Below are 24,200 nucleotides of genomic sequence, written 5' to 3' on the forward strand. Positions count from 1 at the left end.
CATCCAAGTAGCATGGCCTCAATTCAGAACAAATGTTTATTTTACCCCCTTTCTTATTTTTATCTATTTCACCTTTGTTTCTTGAAATTAGTTTTTTAACAGTCCAATACAAGATTGTTCTCATCCCCTGAATATTGTATGAAAAACAGGTTCTGGAAAAATTGAGCGTGAAGCACCCTACATTGGACAGGATATATAACAATCTGCACTGAGGAAGATTAGAAATTCTAATCCTTTCCCAATTGTAGAAGTTGTTCCTAAAACCAACAAAAGATACACACTAAGGTTCCACAGAGTTTAAATATATTATTAACGTAATCAGGCCAAACATTTGGAGGTTGGACCTTGATAAAACAGGTTAATTTGAACATGCCCCTTCTGACAGATCTACAATGTTGTACATCCTTCCTTCGGGAAAGAAATCCTTTAAAATAGCCATATCTAACAAATATAGCATGTGTGTGTGTATACATACACACACAAATACATATACATGCTCTCTCTCTCCATATAGACACACACACACACACACACACACACACACACACACAGAGTATAGTGTGTGCAGTTTATATGCAAGTTTAAAAATGCATAATTTACTAAACTGCATAACACATCTGTCCTGTTTTTTTACCTTCTGCTAATGTCATAACAAACCTTAGTTACCCGCACATTGGTTAGGTGTATGAACCACACGGGTATTTAGAACTTTGTCTCCACTATCTACTTTGTAACGTAACTGTGCTATGCTTAACCAGTGAAACTGAGCAGGACTCAACCCATCCATTTCTGAGCTTCTAAAGCAGCTATGAAATCCTGTACCTCATAAAGAAGCAAAAGGCACTCAGGGAAATAAGGCAAGCCTTAATGATGCATGAAAAGCATAGAGCAGACTGTTTTTATAGTTAATAAGCACAGTTTATATTGAGTTCTGGTAGATGTGTACGTAGCCTTTTCTCAGGCTATGTCCTTAAAAAGTTTACTAGTGTACTAGTTCTGCCTGTGGAAGAATGCAGAGTTTTTGGCAGTTTCATCACGAATACTCCTAATTTCTGCCTTTTGGAGATATCGTAGGCTAAGACTTTCAAACTGTTATCTCGTATCATTTAAATATCCAGAAAAACAAAGCAAAACAGGGTCACCCGTTTGCTGTAATAACAGTGTAAGTACAGTAACTCATGATGGATAGAAATCTTTCTTTTACGTACTCAAATGTCAGTTTTTTATCTGTGTAGCTGGGCATTTTTTGTGTGTGCCGGGCCCTGTGGATGTGCACATGGCTAAGCATAGAATTGAATTGAACAATTCATATGCCGAGGCATGAATGAGTACACTCAAGTGTAAGTCCAGGATAAAGTGCATTGGGGTTTGGGTGGGGGCCGCAGTCCTTTCATAGTTTAGCCTCAATAGCTGAATAGTTAGAGCACCTGTTTAGGAAGCCCAGCGTGGATTTGAATCTGAATCTTTCTGCTTTCAAAACAATACTCTACCTACCTTGTGATAGGTCAGGTATTATCCACTTTTCGCTACAGCCCTTGTCTTGGAGCTGTCACTCCCCCTTACATTAACTAGTTATTAGGTAAAACAGAGGGAGACCATTGCAGTGCAGAAGTTTCCATACTGCTAAGAACAAAAGTCCAGGATAGACTACAAGACCTCCTCCCTTCTAGAGTAGCAGCCATTTCACTGAGGCCACAGACAGGTGTTCATTACTAGAGGGAAGGTCTCTGAAATTCTTAAATGATAAGGTAACAGCATGGGAGTGGAAATGTAAATATGTTCTAGGCCCCTGGCTGGAGAGCTACACAGGCAAAATCTCCAGACAGGGGTCACAAGAGCCTCAACCTTGGAGGTCACAATGATTAAAAAAAAAAAGGGGGGGGGTGGGATCCCAAAGACACTTGATAGTGTTGACCGATTATGATGAATACGCTTCCTGTTTACAGATATATAACTCTTGCACATGGTAGTTATTCATCTATGCATGACAGTTGCAGATCTGGCGCAAGATACTTGTACGTTATAGGAAGCTGATGTAAAATCAGTACGTTGATACTGGCTGGCTGAAATACATTTTACATGACAGAGAAATCTAACATGGATGCTTTTCTCCAAAAAAATCTAACATGGATGCTTTGAGCTCTAGCAGTAAACTAGTAATAAGGATGGGAACAAGAAATGAAAGGAGTCCAAAGCACTAAAGCAGAAATTTGATGAACCCTGTCTTGTTGATTTTGTCTGTGTCATTTTGGGGTTGCAAAAAATTTCCTGTTTAACTAAGATCATGTTAAAGAAAAGGCTGGGAAGCCCCGCACTTGAGGGATGCTCCTTAGGCTACTCCACCCTTAGGGGAGCCTATTAATTGACAGTCAGTTCTCTTCACTGCCTAGGAAAAGGGTAGGTTATCAACAGGTAGCCCCATGGCTTTTACACCACTGTATGTGCCACCCTGGACAACACGTGGCATTTAAAGACCACATGGCCAGAAAACAGCAGGGAGAGCCTACCCAGTCCCAGTTCTCAGCCCTGTCAGCTTTCAAACTGCTCTGCAGGGAAAATTCCCTCCACCAGCTGACTGGCAGGAAAGGGAGAAACTGACTGGCAGGAAGGGTGGGAATATTTTCTGCAGTCTCTCCAAAGCTGTGACAGCTCAGTCTTGGGTAGGCTAGCAGGGAGCAAGCACTCTCTCTCCATCCTCTTGTTTCAGCTACCTGTTATTCAGCATTTTCTCACCTGGACAATTTAGCTATAAAACCCCCTCTATACTTGATAAGGCTACCAAGTGACCATAGCCCACTCAAATACGAAGTCTAGTTTACAATCTCATCTTCCTCCTCCAGGAACGAGGCACATACCATCTGAGCCTTCTAAACATGGGGTGTTTTTGCTGCTTAAAGCTGCTGGAGTTTGGATGCATCACTTCTGCTGACAGAGACTGTCTGCATAATTCTGGCAATATAAAGCCTACCTAAAGCTGAACCTACACATTGCTGGCTGGTTTCCTGGAAAACATCCTGTTTCACTTTCCTATATCAGGAGACAGCAAGAAACTTTAGAACAGCAGAGCTGTCTATTCCTTTACATGTTGAGAAATGGTTTCTATTTTCCATCTCGTCTCATAATTAAGCAGGAGCAGAAGTCTGAGGACTCACTGAACTCCATACTGGTAAACTGTCCTTGCATATCTAAACTAGACGTAGCTGTTCTCATTAAGGCATTTCCATTTCACTGTTTTAGATCATATTACATCTTCAAAATGCAGTCCAGTCTGTTGTAGATGAGCATATAGTGACTGCATAGTTACCTCAAGCTCTTCAAACAAATCAAATCTGGATTCACCCTGTAAGAACAAACATAGCTCCACACTGCAAATCAGAAGGAGAACTCTGTGTGGCTATACCGTGTATTGTAAACTGGAACAGCTCTCAAGATGTTTGCAGAATTATAAATGTCTTGAAAAGAATGTATTTTAATATGACCTTGAAGTTGTAAGCCTGCCAAAAAGCATCAATAACAAATGCAATCAAGTTAGTGTTTTGGTATTTTTTCAAAGTCAAAGCCAAGGTCAAACGCAACAGGGCACTAGACAGATACAATCAGTGTAAACACTTGCCTATATATGACTGAAATGCATGGATTAACCATAGCCTTCTTGGTTATAAAAAATACAATTAAGAGAAAGTACTTGAGTCAAAGAATCGCAGTGCAATCCCCTCCACAGAAGCAGAATTCAGTATTGCTACGCCATTGCAGCTATACGTCTATCCAAACTCTTCTAGAACACCTCTAAACTAGAGGTAGCTGTTCTCAATAACATAAGTTATTTGGCTTGGCCCCTGCAGAATCAACAGCCCTTGAAGCCCTGGGACCCCACAGCCCAGCACTGCTCACAGTATATGTGTGTACTCTACATAGGATCCATGTGCTAATTACCCCCCCACTCATGACTGGAACTGGGTATTCTTGTCACAAGTCCTGGGACCCTCCAAACATGTATACACAGATCAGGCACAGGGCTGCCTGGCTTGGCTCCACCCCGTAAGGCCACACTACCCATGAGACAGGCTGAGGGAGGGAGGGACAGAGCCTCTCAGCCACACAGAAGTTCGGTGATGTTTGCCAGACATTTAAGGCTTGCAAAGAAACAGGAATCACTGGAAGTGGAAAAGCAAAGCATCAGTCAGCTGTGGGGGTGAAGTAGTAGTAAAAGTATATCTGATGTAGTGGTTCACCATGACTTTTAAAAGAGTTGGTGCTAAGGGGGATTAAGCACAATGAGCACTATCTCTTATTCAAATGGACTGCACAAACCTAGCCTTATGGTAGCATTTTTGGTATCAAGGGAGGGAGCTGGAGTTTGCTTCAGCCTCTTGGAGTGCTGGTCTGATATTGTAGTACCATCTAGTGCTTGTTCTCTCCTGGGGAGCAAACTGCCTGGTTGTTTCTTGTTTGTTTTAAGGGTCATACTCACACATACCCCCGCCAAGGTTCCCATCAGTGTGCCTACCCCATATGGGCCATGTGTTCTATGGGCATGCCCTGAATGGCCTGAGTCCAAGCTTTAGAGCTGGTTTCTATAATTGAGCACATGCTGCTTCTAGCAGCTGGTTAATGATAGCCAATGTATTTAATTGGGGGGGGAGATTGTTTGCTGATATGAAAGAGTGTTTTTTTCCTATGCCGATTGCTTTGCTGCAGTTTAAATCCACTGCCTCATGTCCTACTCTCTACAGCAAGGAAAACTAATGTGTCTCCATCTTTGTGGCAGCCTTTCAAATATTTCAAAACTACTATCATGTTCTTTCTTAAGCTCCTTTTCTCTAAACTAAATAGCTTTTCCTTATGCAGCTTGCTTGCCAACGTCTTTGTCATCTTCAATGCTTGCCTCTGGACCCTCTCCAGTGTCTCTACATCCTTCTTAAAATGCGGTGCCCAAAACTGGACACAGTAATTTAGTCAAGGCCTAAGTAGTACCAAATAGAACAGTACTATCATATCCTTTGCCTTTTATACAATGCTTCCATTTATGCAAATCAAAACTGCATTTGCTTTTCTTTCCCTCCCCCCCACCCCCAAACAGCACTGCACTGTTGACTCGTGCTAAATTTGTGATCCACTACAGCCCTCTGCTCCTTCTCCAAAGTGCTGTTCCCTAGCCAATTATCCCCCACTGTATGTGTATTTGGCTCTTTTTCTTTCCGTTAGCACCTTACATCTGCTATTAATTTTTTTCTATAGACCAGCTGGTGGTCAAGATCTCTGAATTTTATTCCTTTCCTAAAAAGCATTTGTGTTGTCTGCAAGTCTGATCAGTATACTCTCTCACCTGCATCCAGTTCAGTAAGGAAATGGTTAAAATACCACTGGACCCAGTTAATAAAACTGTTGAAACAGCACTGTATTATTTATGTAGCTAAGCACATTAGCTACAGCTTATAACACACATGATATACTCAGTGATTTACTAAATCTCAAAACCTGAGCGTGAATAATTTTTTTTTAATTATAAAAACTTCACATATGTTTTTTTTTCTTTTACTGGGGCATGTAGCAGTGAATCAATTCTATAGATGCCAAACCTAAAAATGAAGCTGTGAAGCCATCTTGAGAACACCCGCCTCTTCAAGTGCTGCTATCAAGGATCAACAGCTCTGAGGAGCAGCAACATGGCATATGCTCAGGACAGTTTCACCACCTCCTTTTTAGGTTTGGCACACACAGAGCAAGAGCCAGTGCACAGCAGTATATTTGCTGGTGGTGGTCTTAGGAGCATCATGGAAGCAATACATACATGCCCTATGTGGTTTTGAACTTTAAAGCTATGGAAATTCTGACCTAGTCATGTGCTAGATGCAGGCCCCAGAAAGGGAAGCCTTTTAACTCTTCTCTAAAAAAGGAGCTCAGAAACATGACATTGGGAAATTTCCATCAGCAGCTGGACTAACGTTTCTTCAGAACCCCTCATTTCCCAAGTACTAAGTAGTGGCAATCAGAAAGGAAAATTCCTTATCCAGAACACATCTGCTTCTCGTGGCTGGATTACTGGACAAGGAAAAAGAAAGAAACAGAAATGAAAGGGGAAGGGGCAGGCACGGAAGTCAAATCTTGATGTTTCTCCCCACCCTGGTAAGTGGGAAATTTAATGATTTAGGAGAGGATGCCAGTATTTCTATTAAGAAAAAAGCATACGGAAAGTAGGGTGACTACACAGGCTAAAGGCCCGAGTCATATAATCCAGGCATAAGGCACGGTGGATTTAGGGTGGATCTGCATCTTTGTAGACTAACCACTATTAAAGATGTAATGCATAAGCTTTCATCAGCAGAGGACTTCAACAGATGATGTGTAGCAATTGGAGGAAGCAGAGCTACTATACAGAAAACTGATGAGAATACAAAGGGTAGGGAAGGGGGGAAGAAAAAAGGAGGGAGCACTGCTGAGAGAGGCAAGGTGGGTAGAAGAAAAAAAACAAACAAACCAGTAAACCCACTGAGGGACACCGGGTTTATAAAAGCTAATCCAGGGAATGAAGCAAGAATCCAGTCTCATTTTAGACCAAATTTAACACAATCCAGTCTGTGGATGATTTTGTGTTTTATTACTTTCCATACAAGTTTGTTTTTAAAGTTTTGTTGTCTAAGAACAGCCACTCTTGAGGTCAATGATGGATTGTCCAGGGAGGTTACAGTGTACTGCGACAGGCTTGTCTGCTTTTCTGGTACTGATATCACATCAGTGTTTGTTAATTCTTACATTGGACAGGTTGCATTGTCTTTCTAATGTAGAGAATAGAGGGGCATTGTAAGCACATGATGGCATATATGATGTTAACATGATTATAACATGCAGCTAAATGAACCCTACATGTTATAATCCATGTTACTTGGTTGAGTGATGATGCAGTCTGTGTTGGTGTAGGAGCACAGCTGCCTGACAACCAAATTCAATGTCACTGCAACCTCAACCAAGTGGCAGCCAGTTCTGAGGAAAAAGCGTCTTGCTTTCAAAGCAGAAAAGAGAGTGGAGGAAGGAAAAGGAGAGGAATCACATTATGCATCTTCCTGTTCCCCACAGAAAGACCTGCAGATAGATTTGTGACTCAAGGATTGCACTCAAGTCACCTCAAGACCTATTAGCGAGCCATGGTAGGGATCATCCTCAAATTGAGGGATCGCCAGCACTAACACCAACTACAATGGGAGCATAGCTGGCATCTGAATTGAGAGCAAGGTTTGGTGCCTTTGTGAGAATAGGAGTTAGGTAGTCTGATGCTGGAAAGACATTACTGGAGGTTGGGGTGGCTGCCTGTAAGCCAGGCCCAGTTTGTGTACCTGTCCCTCTCCCCTACCACCATCCCCCCCATGGATACCTTGATATCATCATCTTTTTCAAAGAGGGGCTGGAGGTCATTAATGATGTGCCTTGAGGTGTTCAAGCTGAGGGCTCTACATGACAACCAGAGGGATTCTGTTGTCCTTGCCTTAGGGTTGATATTGCAGCAGGAGTGAGGTCTGAGTCTGGCTCTATCGATTTGAGTGGCTACAGTTTTAGGACTGTATTATTAATTGTAGGAATTCCTGCTCCAGATCTTTCAGGCAGATTCCCAAAGGGTTACTGCAGTTTACAGTAGTATGTTGTGAGAGTAGTAGAAGCGTGCTGTGAAAACACGTGGGACTGATCTGGCCTGGGGACAGGTGAGTGAAGCGTGCTGCCAATTTTAGTCCTCAAAGTATGCCCCGACTATCAAAAATTTGGGAAGCACTGCTTTAAGGCGTGCATCCCAAGAACAGATATGGTTGTAACACAGACCTTGGCTGTAGATAATTGAGATAGGGGTGAGAGCTACTTGCAGAAAAGTAGATATAGCAGTCAGCTGGTCTCCAATACGACATGGTGGTGGTATGGCCATTACCAACTTTCACCATGGTGTCCAAGAAATGAATTTATCAACTCTGCTTCCAAAAGTCCCTTCACAGCATGCAATGAAGTAAGCATTCTGCTTACAAAAGTTTATGCTATATCTCTCCGATTTAGTTAGTTTATAAAGGGGAAAATCTACCCTGCCTTCTGCCTGGTTTAAGACTAACAAGGCGAATTACCTGTCATATAATCCTATTTATGAAGCTCCATTTTAAATGGAGTTGCATTGCTTTCCCTCCCCCATTACTCTTCTTGGCAGGCAGTTCCAGAACTTCACTCCTCTGACCATTATGTATCTTTCCATTTTCAGCCTAAATTTACTAACATTTTAGTGCCTCTTTGCACATGGCTTAGCACAAAATAAGCAAGAACCCTCATGGCTTCTTTGTGGCGGCCTGGTAAGGGCCCAGGAAAATAGGAAGAAAAAAAGAAAGCAGCAAAAATCCTGGAAAAAGTAAGTGGAAAGGCATTATGTGACTTCTGGGCAAGAGGAAAAACACTACCACAGGTGGACTATGGGAAGCAGAAACAGCAGCAACTCATTTGAAGGAGATGAATTAAAAACTGAATGAGTGGAGAAGAGGCTAAATGAAGAAATAAGAAAGAAAGTACAAATAAAGAAAAAAAAATGTGGACAGCTGGGTTTAAATGTAATGGAGTAAACATAAATACATACATACGGAAATAGGAAGGGATTAATTGAAGGGTTAGTACTTATGAGTATTTTAAATGTATACTATCCTCTTACAGTACCACAGCAAGGAAAACTGAAAGCACGTTAGTGGTGCTTATTGTTGAAATAGTATAGGACATATTTACTTCACCACAATAACTCCAAGTCAGTCAGAGAAGCCATGGCTTCTTATATGGATCACCCAAGTAAGCATTTTGTAGAAACAATGCATATTAAAATTATGTTCTCCATAGTCTGATGGTGATTACTAGGTGTAATTCTTAGCAACTCTTCCATGTAATCTTTAATAAATTAAACCCTTTTAAATGCTTAAAAACAATACAATAAGGTAACATTAGACATTTTCAATATTTGTTTCTATTATTTTTTAAAGATTTTATTCAGGAAACAGGTTATTTTTTTCTAGAGTTAGTATTCCAAACACACTTTTTTCTATGAAGTACTGAACGTAAAACATACTTAATGAGCTAAAATGAATGGGACCAAAACATTCCTGTTCAGTTTGGCAAAGAGAGGTATTTTACTCAAAATGTGAAACCTGTATTTAAATCCTTGCCTTAACATTCATCATCACCTGTTACTGTTGATATTTAAAGGACTGATTTGGGATACTTAATGTTTCTGTTTTAAAATACATTCATTTTAAGATTAATAAACAAAAATTTTCAGACAAATCAAAAAGGGACTCAATTTTCTTAACCTGTCAATATAAATTTTTTCAAATGGCAGACTTATTTATGTAACCCAACCCTGTCATAACTGTTACCAGATTATTAAACACTACTGTTGATGCATTAAATGTAATCCATTTAATTGGAGTACCACACTACTGAAGTTGATGCTGCTCAGATAGTTGACTGACCATCACTAGCTGCAAATCCAGCATCTTACCTCTTCAAGCTCTCCTGAAGAAACAGGATTATCCTCATATGCAGGGAATTGGCAACCTGCTTTACAACTGCAAAAACTATTAGTTTCTTCTTGTGGCTCCACTATCCTGCAGTTTACTTCAGAGTTTTCCATATCCCTCAAATCTAGCGATTCTTTCACACTGCATTCCAAACATGGATTTTGGTTTCCTACAGGCAACATTCCAGCTGATTCTTCCTGTGAATCCAGTGATGTTTGTGCACTCTTCTCCATTCCAGACTTCTTTAATCTAGGAAGGAATTTTCCAGATTCAAGCTCTGATTTTCCATAGTAATGCCCCTCCTTTTCTGCATCTTCTTCCAGTGGTTTTAAATCTGCTTGTGGATCTTCAAATGCATCCACTTGAGAAGGGACAGGAATATTTCCCTCATCTTTTTCTGATTCAAATTCCGACTCACTTCCACCACCTGGAGAAAGTTCAGATGCAGAAATTGGGCGAAAGTGAGTCCTTGGAGAAATCCGTATAGCCCTGTACTGTGTCCTGTCAACACCACATATCCTGGGATGAAAAACTTCACTGTCTGAATCAGAGCACAAAATAGATTTGGGTTTAAAACTTGGGCTGAAAGATGCAATTCCTTCCGGTTCAAATGAACACTCCACATGAAGAACTTGTGAAAATGGATTGTTGAGGTCAAAGGAAGAGAATGAATATTCAAGCCCTGGTTCTTCAACTTGAAAGTTACCACAAGCTCCCAGCAAGTCTTCATGGAAAATGAAAGAAAACCCTTTATTTAATCCATTATCTCCACTCTTTGATTGTTCATTCTGTTCAAATGATACAAATGGCCTCCACAGTTGCCTGTGACCAGGTGCAAAGCTGTTTCCTGGGGTCATGAAGACATCTGTACCAGCTATTGTCACTACATCAGAAGCTGCACACTGTAATAAGCTTCCTTTTGTGTGACTGGGTGGCACTACTGCCCATTCTCCATCGCTGTTAAATGTTTTGAGCTCCCCATAGACACCACCAAGTATAAATGAGTTTTCTTTATCCTGATTTACATCCCAGGGTTTTGACGGTGTAGTATAATCACCACCATCTACTTTTGATAGATCATTTGAAACAAAGGCTCTCTTCTCCAAGTTCTCTTTTTGACCTTCCCAAAGATGATACTCTGATCTCTGCACTGCCTTATTAGGCTCCTGGAGGGTTTCAACTTTTGCTTCAGTATCCAAACAGCAGCAGTAGTTATTTACATCAGTTGAAAACATTTCATCCTCTATTCCTTCTATTTCTACCATTGCTGCAGAATTTCTGTCTGTTATATTTGTCCAAATGTCTTTAATAACCCCTGAGCTGTAGCCATCTCCATGTGGGCTGCTTTCACTACACACTTGTGTAGTTTCATAGTCTTTACTTTCTGCTTTTTCTTCCAGCTGAATACCACAGACAGATTCTAGTTTAGATTTTTTTTTGAAAACCAAAGTGGGCATTTCTCCTAATGTTCTAGCCTGCTGCTGGCAGGTTTCTTCTTGCAAAAACTCTAGAATTTCTTCATCTACGTAATTTGAAGACACTCTAGGAACTACATAATTAATATCTTCTGCATTAAATTGTGTGGATTCTTCAAATGGAATATTTATAGTCTCATTGTCTGAACGTGTTTCTTCCGAGTGTGACCATGGACTACAGGTTCTTGTTGAAATATTGGAACAGTGTTCATTTTCATCAAAGGCACTATTTTTGGTCCATATTAGCAATCTAGACTGTGTTTTTCCAAGCATATTAGCACTGCTACTAGAATCTGCATTTTCGTTTCCCAAGTTGAGTGTTTCAAAAGAAAATGGTAAAACAGAATTACTGCATTGCACTTCAAACACTGAAAAACAAGAGTTTACACCAGACCCTTCATTAATATCTGAAAAGAGCTCTTGATTGCCAGCAAGCATGTGTGAATTAAGCATTGTGCTGTCTAAGATAGGGGAGAGTCTAATAGGAGAATCTCCTCCAAAACTTTCCCCATCTGCATCACCAGAGCTAGATGAACAGCACTCCCAAAATTGAGCTAAATTACTAAGGTCTTGCAAGAACCACCCTTCAGCACCAACAGAGCTGGTTGAATCTGTCCATATTGCACTTTCCCCTTGCAACTCCATTCCATCTAACACTATGCAACATTCTGCCTCAAAATCAGTTTTCTCTTTACTTTTTTGTCGAATCATATTCAAAATCCGACTTTCCCCTTGCATCATATCTGAGGCACCAGGATCCAACATGGATTGATCAATATCCACTTCATAGAAGTGTGTTAGTTCTGACAGATGAACATCATCCAAATATTTGTCGTCCTCTGCTTGAGAACATATTGAGGTCCCAGTGAGTTCAATATCCTCATTTAGAACTGCAGGCATTTCTACAAAGTGACCATCAATGAAAGTACCTGCTGCGAGGTATGTTTTATGAATATTATTGTTGCTAATACAAAGACCATGCACTGATTCAGACAATTCTTCTACGGCCTCTGATGTTATATCACATGCATCTTGTCTGTTGCGGTACGTAGTCTCAAGCTTGCTTTTTCTGCTCAGAGGAACAAAATATTCTGTAATCGGCTCAGTATACCACAAAGGTTCTTCTTTATATTCCTTTTCATTTCTGCTGTTTAAATACAAATCTTTTCCATCATTACCACCAGCTTCTTTCCTTCCAATTTCTTTTAATGGTCTTTTACCCCTTTTGTACAGCTGTTTGATGGACCCACTGCTACTGCTGCTGCTGCTTCCACTATGGATTTTTCTGTCAACCTTTTCACCAGTCTTCACTGAAAGTCTGCTTTGCCCATTACGCCCCTTTTTATTTCGAACCTCCCTTGTTTTATGTCTTACTTTAATACATTTCATTGATGCCTTGTATTCACCTTGATTCCCACTTGAACTTGAGCCTGCTTCACTGGAACCAGAAGACCAAGAGCGAGGACGTATCTTTCCCTCAGACTTGTGTCGAACTTGCTTTTTATATAAAGCAGGCTTATCTTCAACAGTGCCATTACTAAACTTGTTCTCCTTCTCATTTTTATTTTTTTTTTGCTGGGTTCTTTCATGTGCAGCGGCAGATGCTTTGTTACTTCTCTCTTTAGTTACTTCACTTTCGCTATTGCAGTCCTTCGGAGAGGATGTATCAGTGCTAGTTGGTGGAACAGTGGATGAAGATGAGGAGCTAGAGTAAGAACAAACTTTGGATTTATTCCATACGGTCATAATTTCTTGCAGGCAAACTGGCTTTTCAGAAAGAGGAGGAAATGCTTCATAATACCTGTAAAGAAAAAGGTGACATTTAAATTCAGTTCACATTTACTTTTTTAAAACCCAAAATATATACCAGTCATTGTTCATTCTGTTCAAATGCAAATGGAAAAGAAAGGGGGTGGGGAAGAGAACTTAAAAATACACATAAAATGATATCTAGATGTAGACTATATAATGGGTCCACACCTGAAATGTACTGAATACACTTAACTCCCTATGAAGCCATCACTGATTGAGGATACTCAAAAGTATGAAGATTCATTCATCCCCAAAGTTATCTGGAAACATAACATTTTACTAAGGACTTTTAAGTTACCTACATTGAATTTAGGATTCCCTTACTGAAATGGCACTGGTGAATGTTCTCAAGAACACTGACAAATTCTGAAATCCTACACTTCCTACACTTCTAGAAGTACTTTTTGATCGCTCTTTTTTTTATTTTTAACAAATGCAAATTATGACATATGCAGAAATCAAAATGCATGCCAGTGGGTGAGAGCTTTAAAAAATAGTCTCCAGACTCCCAACCTCTGACAACATATCTAAAGCAAAAGGGCGCCTATACATGTGCAGTGAGGCTGCTCCGAAGTGCTGTAATCACCGTATGTCAGAACAGACTCGATTAATTGAGTCAGCTGGAGCATGGTTCTAATTGTGCTCCAGCAGACTTCAGAGTCTCATGTACTAGCATCCCCGTGCTGAAAAATGCTGGCAGGGGCATTTTAACTAAAGCTTGTTTGAGTTAACTTATTGTGATCAATTGTAGAATCATAAAATCCAAAAAGAGTCTTTAAAGCCATTGCAATGAAGGCACATTGTTCAATCCCCCGTGATGTTTTCTCCTATATTCAAAGTGGCCTACCATTAACAAAAGCCACAGTATTTTGAGGGATGTTTAAGTAACTATGTACAGGATAACAAACTCTCTTCTTTAAACCTAATGAATTTAAAAGAAAATAATTAAATGGGCACAGCTACCTCAGCATTGTCTATGCTAGCTAAATATTTATTTGGAAAGTTCTCCAGCACATAAGGCTGAAATAAAATCATAAAAAACAGGGCTGGAAAGTCCCTCAGGAAGTCATCTAGTCCATCTGCCTGTTCAAGACAGTATCATCGCTGTTGGAAAACAACCGAGATAAATGTTTGTCTAACTGACTCTAAAGTAAGTTGCTTTCTTTTGAATTTAGAAGGTACAAATGTTGCTGCTCTACATATACATATTGAAATAAATGTATTTTGGTGATCACCCATTCAACTATAGTCAAAACTCTATGAGATCCAGCAACTGAGATAATTAGCAGTGAATTATGTTGATTTGCCTGTTACCGGAGTCTATTTTCCAGATGTTGAGAAGCATTTGTCCAACCAAAATTAAGAATCATGGTGTACGTTAAATGTTATTTTCCCCACTTCATGCACAATAGTGTGATCAATTTTATCTTATATCTTGAAAAGATGAATTGTAAACCTAATGACACTCCTGTCAAACTTTTTTTTACCTGTTACAATTTAACTGAAAAGCTGCTTATGCTCACTGTAATTGAAAGATCAGATAAAAATCATATTTCCATTTCCAGTGAAGTCAAATTCAAACCCCCCAATTTCATAATGAGGTGCTTAGTATACCTCATTGTGAACACCTTGTTTAGTTGATTTCATGGTTTCTTTTTTTTGTTATGGAAGATAAAATTACCGTAGAATATGGACATAAAACATGTTTACTCTGGAATAATTTCCCCTGGATTCTATTTCAGAGTAAATGTGCTACAAGGTGGCAGTGACATAGCTAGCCAGCTCATTCAAGCTCCATGCCTGAAGTAAAATTATCACAATGCCAGGCCACTTGGAAACAGGACAGCCAGTCTGCATTGAACAAATGGCCATCCCAGAGTGAAACTGATAGTGATAGTAGACATATAACAGATTCACTAGAATTTTTACACTGGAGAGTAGCATTTCTTTCTGAATAACTGCTGTACATCATGTGTCTGCTCTACTTATCCAGAGTAACAGAATACTCCAGAGTAATGCTTCGCAAAAGCACCCATAAGAGACAAGGAACTGTAATTCCACAAATTTGGCTTGAGGACAAAAAGACTGGCATTGAATATGCAGTCACGTTCAGCACTTTAATTGGCCTAGTTGATGTTGTCCCCTTACCAGAAACTAAAAAAAAAAAGCATATTAAATCCAATAATATGGCTTCAAATTAAATTCGGAAGTGTCAAGAAATATCAGTCTTGATTCCCATAACAAAAATGAAGTTGGCCTCCCAATGCAAATATTTAATAGACAAAATACTGTATGCAAAATGGAACATATTTCATGACACTTAAATGAACACTACAATAATTGTAATGTTGCATTCTTTTAAACCATCATATTTAATAAGGCATTAAAAAAACCACACACACACACACATACATTTCCACTTGATCCTTTGCTGTAGGAGATAAATCAGCCTCAGGAGACAAAGAGCCCTCTAACTTTTTGTGAATCTTCTCGTCTGTACAAAATAAAATCCCAGAAAGCTTTATAGTGGAATTCAGAAAGTTATAATACATATTAACAGTACTAAAAAACCCAGAGGATTTATACTTTAAGGTATTACAGTAATATGGAGCAACTTTTTAACTTAGTGCAACAAACTTAAAGTCTGTGACCCTTCTTTAATGTTACATACATCAAGAAGTTTTCTACATCTAATTAATCTCTTCACCATAGATAATTGAATACTAGCTTCAGACTATACTCTAACTATGCCCTTTTCTTATAAAACTTTTTACTGTACTTAGTTAAGTTTCTTGTTGAGGCCCTAAACCTCTCAAAAAATGTACACAAGCATTAGACTTTAATTATGCCCATTTATTCAAGACAGAATTGCTGTAAGTTTTGATAGCTAATCCCTTACGTATTTCAGTGGGGAAATTAAGCTTCACAGAAGTTGGAATAATTTTTTGGATTGCGTGAGGAAAAAACAGAGGGAGGGGATTTCAGTTGTGATGGCTGAGTATAGCAAAGGTTACTGAACCTGTAAAAAATGTAAATAAATAATCTATACAAAACATTACTTTTTATTCTTGCCAAAATTAATCTTTTTATTTGATTAACACTTCTAAGTCAGCTAGAGGAGTTCATTGCAAAGCATTCTGTAAAAGTTAAAGGAATGCTTCCTTTTTAATTAAGGATTTATTCTGGATTCATTTCTTCTGCGTGCTTTTTTTTTTTTTTTTTTTTTTTTTTACTTGAAGGTACATAAAAATCATGCTTGAAACAGTTAAACTCTTTGTTTCAGTTCTGAAAAACACACTCAAAGAAGTTGAGGTCAAATTAGTTAATATAAATCAGTGATCCTAATCTGGGGAAAACCACACTCCATTCCCTACTCCATTCCTGGTACCCACTCTTTCCCCAGGCTGGGATCTCCAGGAGTGGAGCAGAGGGAGCTCTAGGGCAAAGTTCCCAGCCCCCTCCCCAAGTCAGGCAGTGCCTAGTTTGGAAAAGAGGCAGGGACTAACAGCTGCTCCAAGGATGGAAGAAGTAGGGCAAAGCACCCTTCTAGGTCCCCAAAATGAGGACCCTGGCATGGGGAGTGGGTAGGAAGCAGACAGCAGCTGCTCCTCTGCTTTGCTCCCAGTTTCAGAAGGGCAGGAACTGGGCTTGGAAAGGCTCTCACTCAGCTTGCTTCCCAACACTCCCAGCTTTTATACTGCCAGGCAATGGGAAGCAAAGCTCCCACCTCTTCCCAAAACCAGGAACTACAGGGAGTAGTGTTTGCTGCTCGTTTCCTTCCAGACCAGTCTGGCAGGGGAAAGGAACAGAACGGCAAAGTCCCCAACCCGCTTCTCATTCTGGGGGCTCCAGCTCAAGAAGCAGACAGGCGGCTTACAGCACTACCATCGCTCAGCTAATAGTGTCCCTGGTTTGCTTCTCACCAGAGTCCCCAGAATGTGAGAAGCCGGCATGGGAGCGGCTGGCAGTGGCTCCTCCCCTCCCCTCCCCTCCCCGGCTGCGGAGAGGCAAGAACAGTTGCTCCCTGTGCATACTCCAGACTGGGGTGACTCCTAGCTCCTGGGAGGAGCCAAGCGGGGAGAAAAAGTACAAATGTTTATTTTCTTGGTAAAAACTCCCCCAAGATGATCTTTTTGCTTGTTGGAGTTCACTTATTTTTCTCCCAGAACTGCTGTTTTGATCCAGGAGAGACCAGAAATTTTTGTACACTTTTATTTATTTATTTATTTTACCAGGAGACTAATGATTCTCCAAGTAGGACTGTACATGGCCACTATGGAATGTAAAAGTAAAGCAATATAAAACTGGCCCATACGTGTGCATTTGTTGCATAGCTGTTGAACTTTAAAGCACTTCATTCTTACTAGAAAATTTCTAGAGAAAAAAGCAATTTTATTCCTTCCTGTAATCCTTCTGGTACCAGTTTCATCCCCAGTGAGACTTCATATAGACTTCAAATCATAAATCTCAACCCAACTGAAGTGGGTTTTCACAGTATAATTGTTTGGCTTCAATTTGAATTTAGTGACTGATTCTTAAGACACTGCCAATGATACACAGAATAGAACAGAATACAGCACACATTTTTGGAGTGCAGTGCAACAGGACTAAATATTCACTAAGGCATACACATATGATTGAATACATATACAAATGAATAGCTGTTCAAGAAGTCCCCTATAGCTATTTTCAGGTAAACTAATGTACATGTATAAAAAGTGTTAATTTTATTTTCAAAATGCATGCCCTACTTAAAAGAGACCACAGTAATATAATCAAACCATCTACATCAGAAAACCCTGAAGGTATACATTTTACAAACAATTTCTTCAAAATGTTCAGTATAATTCTCACCTTGCTTACTCTGAATATCTTTCAGTCTGGAGCAAAGCTCCTCCACTAAAGTTTCAATTCCAGAGCTCTGCATAACAAAAACACAAAACTCAAGTTACTAAGAAGAGATTTAACTTTTATAATGATTTCCTAAATTAACAATGTATTAAGCACATCTAGTCAGTCATGAATTTACTATTTTTTTAATGTACAAGTACCCTTGTAAAATGAAACAAGTAAATTCAGGGAAAATAGTTTTTTCTGATTGCAAAGGTCACAGTGCACAACTTACTGTAGTATATTTGACAGTTTACCAATGATACGTTATATATACACTCCATATGTGACACTGTTGAGTAGAATTATCACAGTAATGGACTAATTAATAGATCACTGGGATTTATCACTTGAAGAAGCTGAGCCTGATCTTCTACTGCACCTAAAATATTTGTTAGAAAGTGACAATTGTCCAACAGAAGAAAAAGCAATAAAACGACAGTAGAAATTAAAAGACTGAAGAGTGGAAGTGATCTTTCTTTAAAATTCTTACCTTAATTCAAGCCCTATGCTATTACTCTTATAATTTAAAGCGTCTGTACTATGGTTAAAGCACCTCCTTCACCCTGTCTTTTCTTGTTCTTGTATACTCCATCCATTTTTCCTTATAAGTTAAAACAGTAGTATAGCATATTTCCATCAAGCATCTACTCAGACAACATGCTTTCATGTACCAATGGGGAAAGAAATGTGAGAATCAAAATTTGTTCTGGACACAACCCCACAGTGTGAAATGGTTTTGCTTTGAGATGAGCGAACACAAAAGCATACACAGAAAAATATATTTGATAAAAATATATTATCATTTTGAAGCCAAAAATTTAAATTTAAGGATGACATGTTGCAATTAATACATTCAGAGGCAGAAGGTTGGAACTGTGATAAAAGCAACCTATAGGGGGCTGTAAGAAACTGTAGGATTAGGCTCTTCACATCACCTTACTTACAGCTTCTTCCAAGCCCCTCTAGCTTGCTTTTCCTATTACAACTAAAACCTCCTTCCCCCACAAAATTTGAAATTGCTGTGATTTATACAATACAGCCTCCTAAAGCTACCAAAGATCTCTTCATTGGACTAAAAAAATCTTTCTAAACATCTGTGTATGCATTAAATAGAAAGAAATAAATTTTACTCCAAAGATACTATAAAACAAACAGGGAAATGAGTGATGAAAAGCGAATGCAAAAAGTTCCATACTTGCCTGTATCTCAGTGATGTTATAGTACATTTCTTTTTAAAAGTTTGTATGTACACACACACACACGTCAATTGCATGAGGAATGAACATGGCACGGGAATAGATGATGGTAGCAACACACAATAAAATCTTATGAGGGAGGAAGGGAAAGGACCAACATACAAAATAAAGAGTTTTTCCATTCTGAGACAGTAATACTAATTCAGTGTACATTTTTAAATTTGTCATTTATTACTTGTAGTTAAATGACAAAGCAGTTTTCTAATCTTAGCTACATTACTGCATTGTTTGAATGTGCTAAATGAACATTCACCTAACTTGAGATGACTTAGCAATATTGAACATTAGAACATGTCTCCTGCATTAACATGAAACACTATTAAAAAAACCCTGAGTAGGATGCTAAATATGGACAGCATGTCCTAGTTGCCTTCAGTTTAAACATGTACGATCTACAAATTATTTCTTTGGGAGAGAGAAGTGGGGCTAGAAAAGGAAGAGAAGGAGCTGGTCTTTTCACTGTTTTCAAGAATGACTAAATGAACAACTGGCTCTGGGGCACACACAAATCTACGTAAAGTAAAATGACTGCACTAACCTAGACACAATTGCACATAAGAAACAGATAATATGCTCACCATTATGTTGAAGGAGCGAAAAGTTTTGGAATCAAACACTTCATTTCCTCCTGCATCACGAAACTAATACTTGAGTCAGCTGACATACTGCATGCTGTCCTGCACAGCAATCCTATGTAGCTAGCACTAGGTTTAAAAAAAAAATAAGCCCACTGTGCAGAATGTCAAGCCTCTAGAGATCACTTATTTAACAACTTATTGCAGTATGTCAGACAGGCTACTGCTTAATGTAATTATGCCTCAAACAGGCTAAAATGCACGCTAATATTCTTTTGCTGATCACGTGATTTAACAGGCCATATTAAACATGTGATTTTGGCATTTCGTTAGCACCTTTCATCATTACACCCTAACCTCCAAAGCGCATGTAACATTAAACACACATTACAAATTGTGTCTCTGAAGTTGTTTTTCTTAATTTTAAAATTTAACACAAACAACATAAATAAAGAAAACTTTTAAAAGTATGTCAATGTGAAAACACAGAACCTAAAAACAACAGCATTTGCAGCAGCATCACTGGAAATGTAAGGCTTTCAATAATCTCACTAAAATTAATGAGATTTACTTCAGCTTTCAATTTTCTGTTTTCTTCTCCTTCCATAGAATGAAAGTACAGTATCTTGCACACATTTTTGTTAATTCTGCATTTAGTTTTGTGCAATCCCAAACCAAGAACTAAATTTTTCTCCTGTTCTAATGCTACACAGGATCCCTTTATCGCCCCTCCTCCCACCCCAATTTTACTCCCCACTTTCCTTATTTCTACACTGCTCTACCAAAGGATCTACTTTTTGGCACTACAGCCACTGGTTCAAGGCTAGACTAGATCACGTAAGGCTGGGTGTCATATTACTAGCAAGAGGGAAATGATGCCAAGATAAATTAAGCCTCTGAAGTTACCCAAAGTGGAAAAATAAGCAATCATTCTGAGTACTTGTTAGAGTTCAGTGACTTTTATCCTACCAACCTACCTCTTGCTTATTAAAAAATCCAGAGCCAATAAATAACTATTTCACATAATCATAGACAGAAAACAATTAAAGGCTACAATAGGCAAAAGTAGACATCTTTGAGTTTGGCTCCAAATTCTCATGTTACTCTTACTCTTCACTCACACTCTTCCTTTCCGATATTCCACTGTGATATGCCCTTTTTAGCAGCTTACACAAAAAGGGCAAATCTGGTGCAAGTTTTGTGCAGTTTTTAATTTATAGAAATATATAGCATCTGCACTGTAAAAAAATTAGTAATGTGCACACATATGCTGTATCAGTGAAACATTCCAAGGTGCTCCATTCCCTTTAGATAAATGTAGCAGGCTTCAGACCCTCATTTCTTAAGTATGTATTCTGCTACTCAATAGAGAGAAAAAATGATAAAAGCACCATTTGAAAGAGAAAGAGACTGAAAATTAATTGGAGACGAAAGTTAAAATTTGATTATTTAAAAAATAAAGACCATAACTGTTGTTCTTTTTAAATAGGTGTTTATAAATTTAAAATATTGATTTATGAAGACAAGCAACAATTACGGATGCCAAGTTCCAGCCTATTAAATAGTAAATTGTCAGTGTTACAATGGGAGGCAGCAGAGATTATGCTAGATGTCTGCAGGGCTTTATTTAGTCAGCGGTTGCAAGAGACTGGGTCCCATGAAGTAGCTGAAGATTTAACTCCAGGTTAAGTATACCAACAAGAGTAGATTTACTAAGGTTTACTAAGGTAGAGTAATTACCATCCGGCAGTTTAGTGTTTTTCCCTTGAATTCTGGTGCCACATCAGGATTTTTTCAGTTTCTACCTTACGGAACTTAAGGTATCATGGGTCAGGACAGACAGCTCTTTGTTCCCTCCTCTTTGCTATTTAATCCTTGTCTATGTTCTCCAAATGGTATGATTTGTCTGTAGGATTGGGCTTTTCTATTAATAGGACAATTCAATAAAATGGATACTAACTGAAAATTGTACAATGAGCTATGCATTATTCAAAAGATAAACACTTGTAAAAGTTATTTAAATTAAATTTTGCATTTGTGTGCGTGTGTGTGTAACAGATTTTCGTTTAGCTAGTTACAACTTTCTCTTCCAGGAGAAGCAAGAAAGTCTTTCTGTCCTGCCCTGAACTGTGTTCTTGCCACTTCTTTGTCTTAATTAAAGGAGGACCAAATCTTTTTGAAATTTGTGATGCACTATTAGTGCTTAGTTTCATAGTGCTTAGGGTTGGAAGGGACCTAAACTGATCATCAGGTCCAACCCCCTGCCCCAGCCAGGAATGAATGTCCGGGTCATAACACCAAAGCCAAATATCTGTCCAGCCTCCTCGTGAAAACCCCCAAGGTAGAAGAGAGTACCACCTGCCTTGGGAGTCCATTCCAGAGCCTGGCAGCCCTATTATGGCACTCCATTTTATTTTAACTGTTGATGATAATGGTTTTAAAAGCTACTCTGGTATTCCTATGGATTAATGACAGTATTTACTTTTAAGATGTACACTGAAGTAATCCCTCATCTTTGTTTTCAGAGTCTGTCACTTCAAACAACCCTAAAGTTAAGGCAAAGTAAAAATTCTCAGTTTCACTTTGTGACCATGCAAGGGACATTCCAAACAAGAATGGTCTGTTAACTGCAGCACACCAGATTGCTTTTCTTGGCATGTGGCCTGTCACCAAGTGTAGGATTAAGCAGCTGTTGTGTATGTATCAGCTGTTAAGCCACGTGAACTGATTCAGGCACAAAATGTGATTCACCACAACTGTATATTCATTGCTATACTCCCTCTGTCAAATGTAGACAGTTTGCTAGATAAAGAATCCACAACCTCTATTTCTTAAATTCTGATGTTTCCTACAGAATACAACTTAAACTAATACTATAATATACCACTATATATACTCACAGTTTTCAGCACTTAACTGCATTGCAAAATATTTTAGAGGGTTTGAATAAAGTCAATGCACAGGTTAGGATATATTTGTCTGAGCTGACCTGAAAGTTTGTTTTCTTCAAACAGATCCTTACAATCAGGGTGTCAAACATATTTGGCCTGGCAAACTAAATGAAGATCACCGGGCTGGCCTGCAGGCTGGACTGGGACCAACCACCTGTGCATCACCCTTGGCACCAGGTCCAGCCTGTCCACTGCATGTAGCACACACCAGCCCTGGGGCTTGCTGTACCTGCAGCACCATGGGGCTGGTAAGGAGTACGTTCTGCCTGAAGCACACGGGCTGAACCCAGCACTATAGCCAGTACAGAGGGTCAGTTTGGGATGCTGCGTGCTGCCCACACCCCAGACCAGTAGTGCCACATGTAGGTCTGACTCCAGCCCACAGGCAGTGAGCACCAGGGCTGTATGCACAACAAGCTCTAAGGCCAGTGCATGATGCAGGCAGTGTGGGTGTGCACGGGTAGATGGACTATGTATGCTGAACACTGCATAGGGGGCTAGCATAAGGCACATGCTGCATGGGGTACCCTGTTGGAATGGCCCTGTGCACTTGGTTCCAGCATGTCCTGAGCCAGACTGGTTCCAGAGCCAACATGCAGGGCTGGTCTGGCAGGACACCACATGCAGTACGCACCTTGGACTGACTGTGTGCAGGGTCCACAGCACTGTGTCCAGCCCTGTGTGCAGGGCTGGACAGGTGAGGGACCTCCAGGAGGAGGTTATCAGCCTGAGGAGAATCAGGGAGGTGGAGGAAGAAATTGACAGCTATTTCCTTTCCCTGCAGGGTCACATACCCAAGGGAGAAGCACTTTTGGAAGTGCGGTCCACTGCAGAGTGGCAGACGGTCACCTCCAGAACCAGGGCTGCTCGTAACACAGCAGTACCAGTTCCTTCAGTCCAGCTGGAGAACAGGTATGAGGCCCTGACAACTCTGGAGGAGAAGAAGGGAGAGGAGGCAACCGGAGAGGAGGCAACTCTACGCTCTCCGTGATCCAAGCAGGCCAAAGGAGCTAAGCAGTTCAGGAGGAAAAAGCATCAAGTGACCATTATACATGACTCCATCCTGAGAGGTACAGAGGGCCCCATCTGTCGCCAGGACCCCTCAACACGCCTACCGGGAGCAAAGATTCAGGACACGAAGGGGATGATCCAGGCCATGATCCAGCCCACCGATTACTACCCCATGGTCCTAATCCATGTGGGTACTAATGATGTGGCCAGGAGGAGCCCTGATTGCCTGATGGCTGACTACCACACTCTTGGGGGTGTGCTGAAGGAGACAGGTGCACAGGTGGTTTTCTCTTCTATCCTACCAGTGAGTGGACATGGAAGACAACATGTGATGTGCATCACAGAGACCAACTGGTGGCTTTGGGAATGGTGTCCTGAGATGGGCTTTGGCTTCCTCGACAATGACCCACATATCACGACAAGAGACATGCTCGTATGGTAAGCAACAGGGGCCAGGGTAATCCTGTAAGTAGGGAGCCAGTGCACACATCCACAGGAGGCCTCAAATGCCTCTACATAAATGCTCTTAGTATGGGAAACAAGCAAGAGGAACTTACCCTCCTGCTAGTTGACACCAACCCAGACATAGTGGGGCTCACTGAAACGTGGTGAAACCCAACACATGACTGGGCAGTGAATATCAAGGGCTATAGGTTATACAGGAGGGATAGGACAGGGAGGAAAGGTGGGGGCATGGCACTCT

At 40.0% G+C, this 24,200-nt stretch overlaps 1 protein-coding gene across 2 annotated transcripts in view; it reads right to left on the reverse strand.

Annotated features, from left to right (window-relative positions):
- The window catches only part of KIAA0232 (KIAA0232 ortholog), a 135,617-nt gene that overhangs the window by 29,561 nt on the left and 81,856 nt on the right, over positions 1–24,200 (reverse strand). The window contains exons 4-7 of one of the 2 annotated variants that reach the window (XM_090035547.1): positions 19,539–19,664; positions 17,666–17,732; positions 15,224–15,305; positions 9,506–12,800 (exon numbers count right to left, since the gene is read on the reverse strand). In XM_090035547.1, the coding sequence (XP_089891673.1) occupies positions 9,506–12,800; positions 15,224–15,305; positions 17,666–17,732; positions 19,539–19,541 (3,447 nt within the window). In that variant the 5' untranslated portion in view covers positions 19,542–19,664. The remainder of the gene's footprint in view (positions 1–9,505; positions 12,801–15,223; positions 15,306–17,665; positions 17,733–19,538; positions 19,665–24,200) is intronic. The other variant, XM_090035546.1, reaches the window with a different exon arrangement.

This window comes from Crocodylus siamensis, chromosome 2, assembly GCF_052110815.1.
Source record: "Crocodylus siamensis isolate JL-2025a chromosome 2, ASM5211081v1, whole genome shotgun sequence".
Taxonomy (NCBI): domain Eukaryota; kingdom Metazoa; phylum Chordata; order Crocodylia; family Crocodylidae; genus Crocodylus; species Crocodylus siamensis.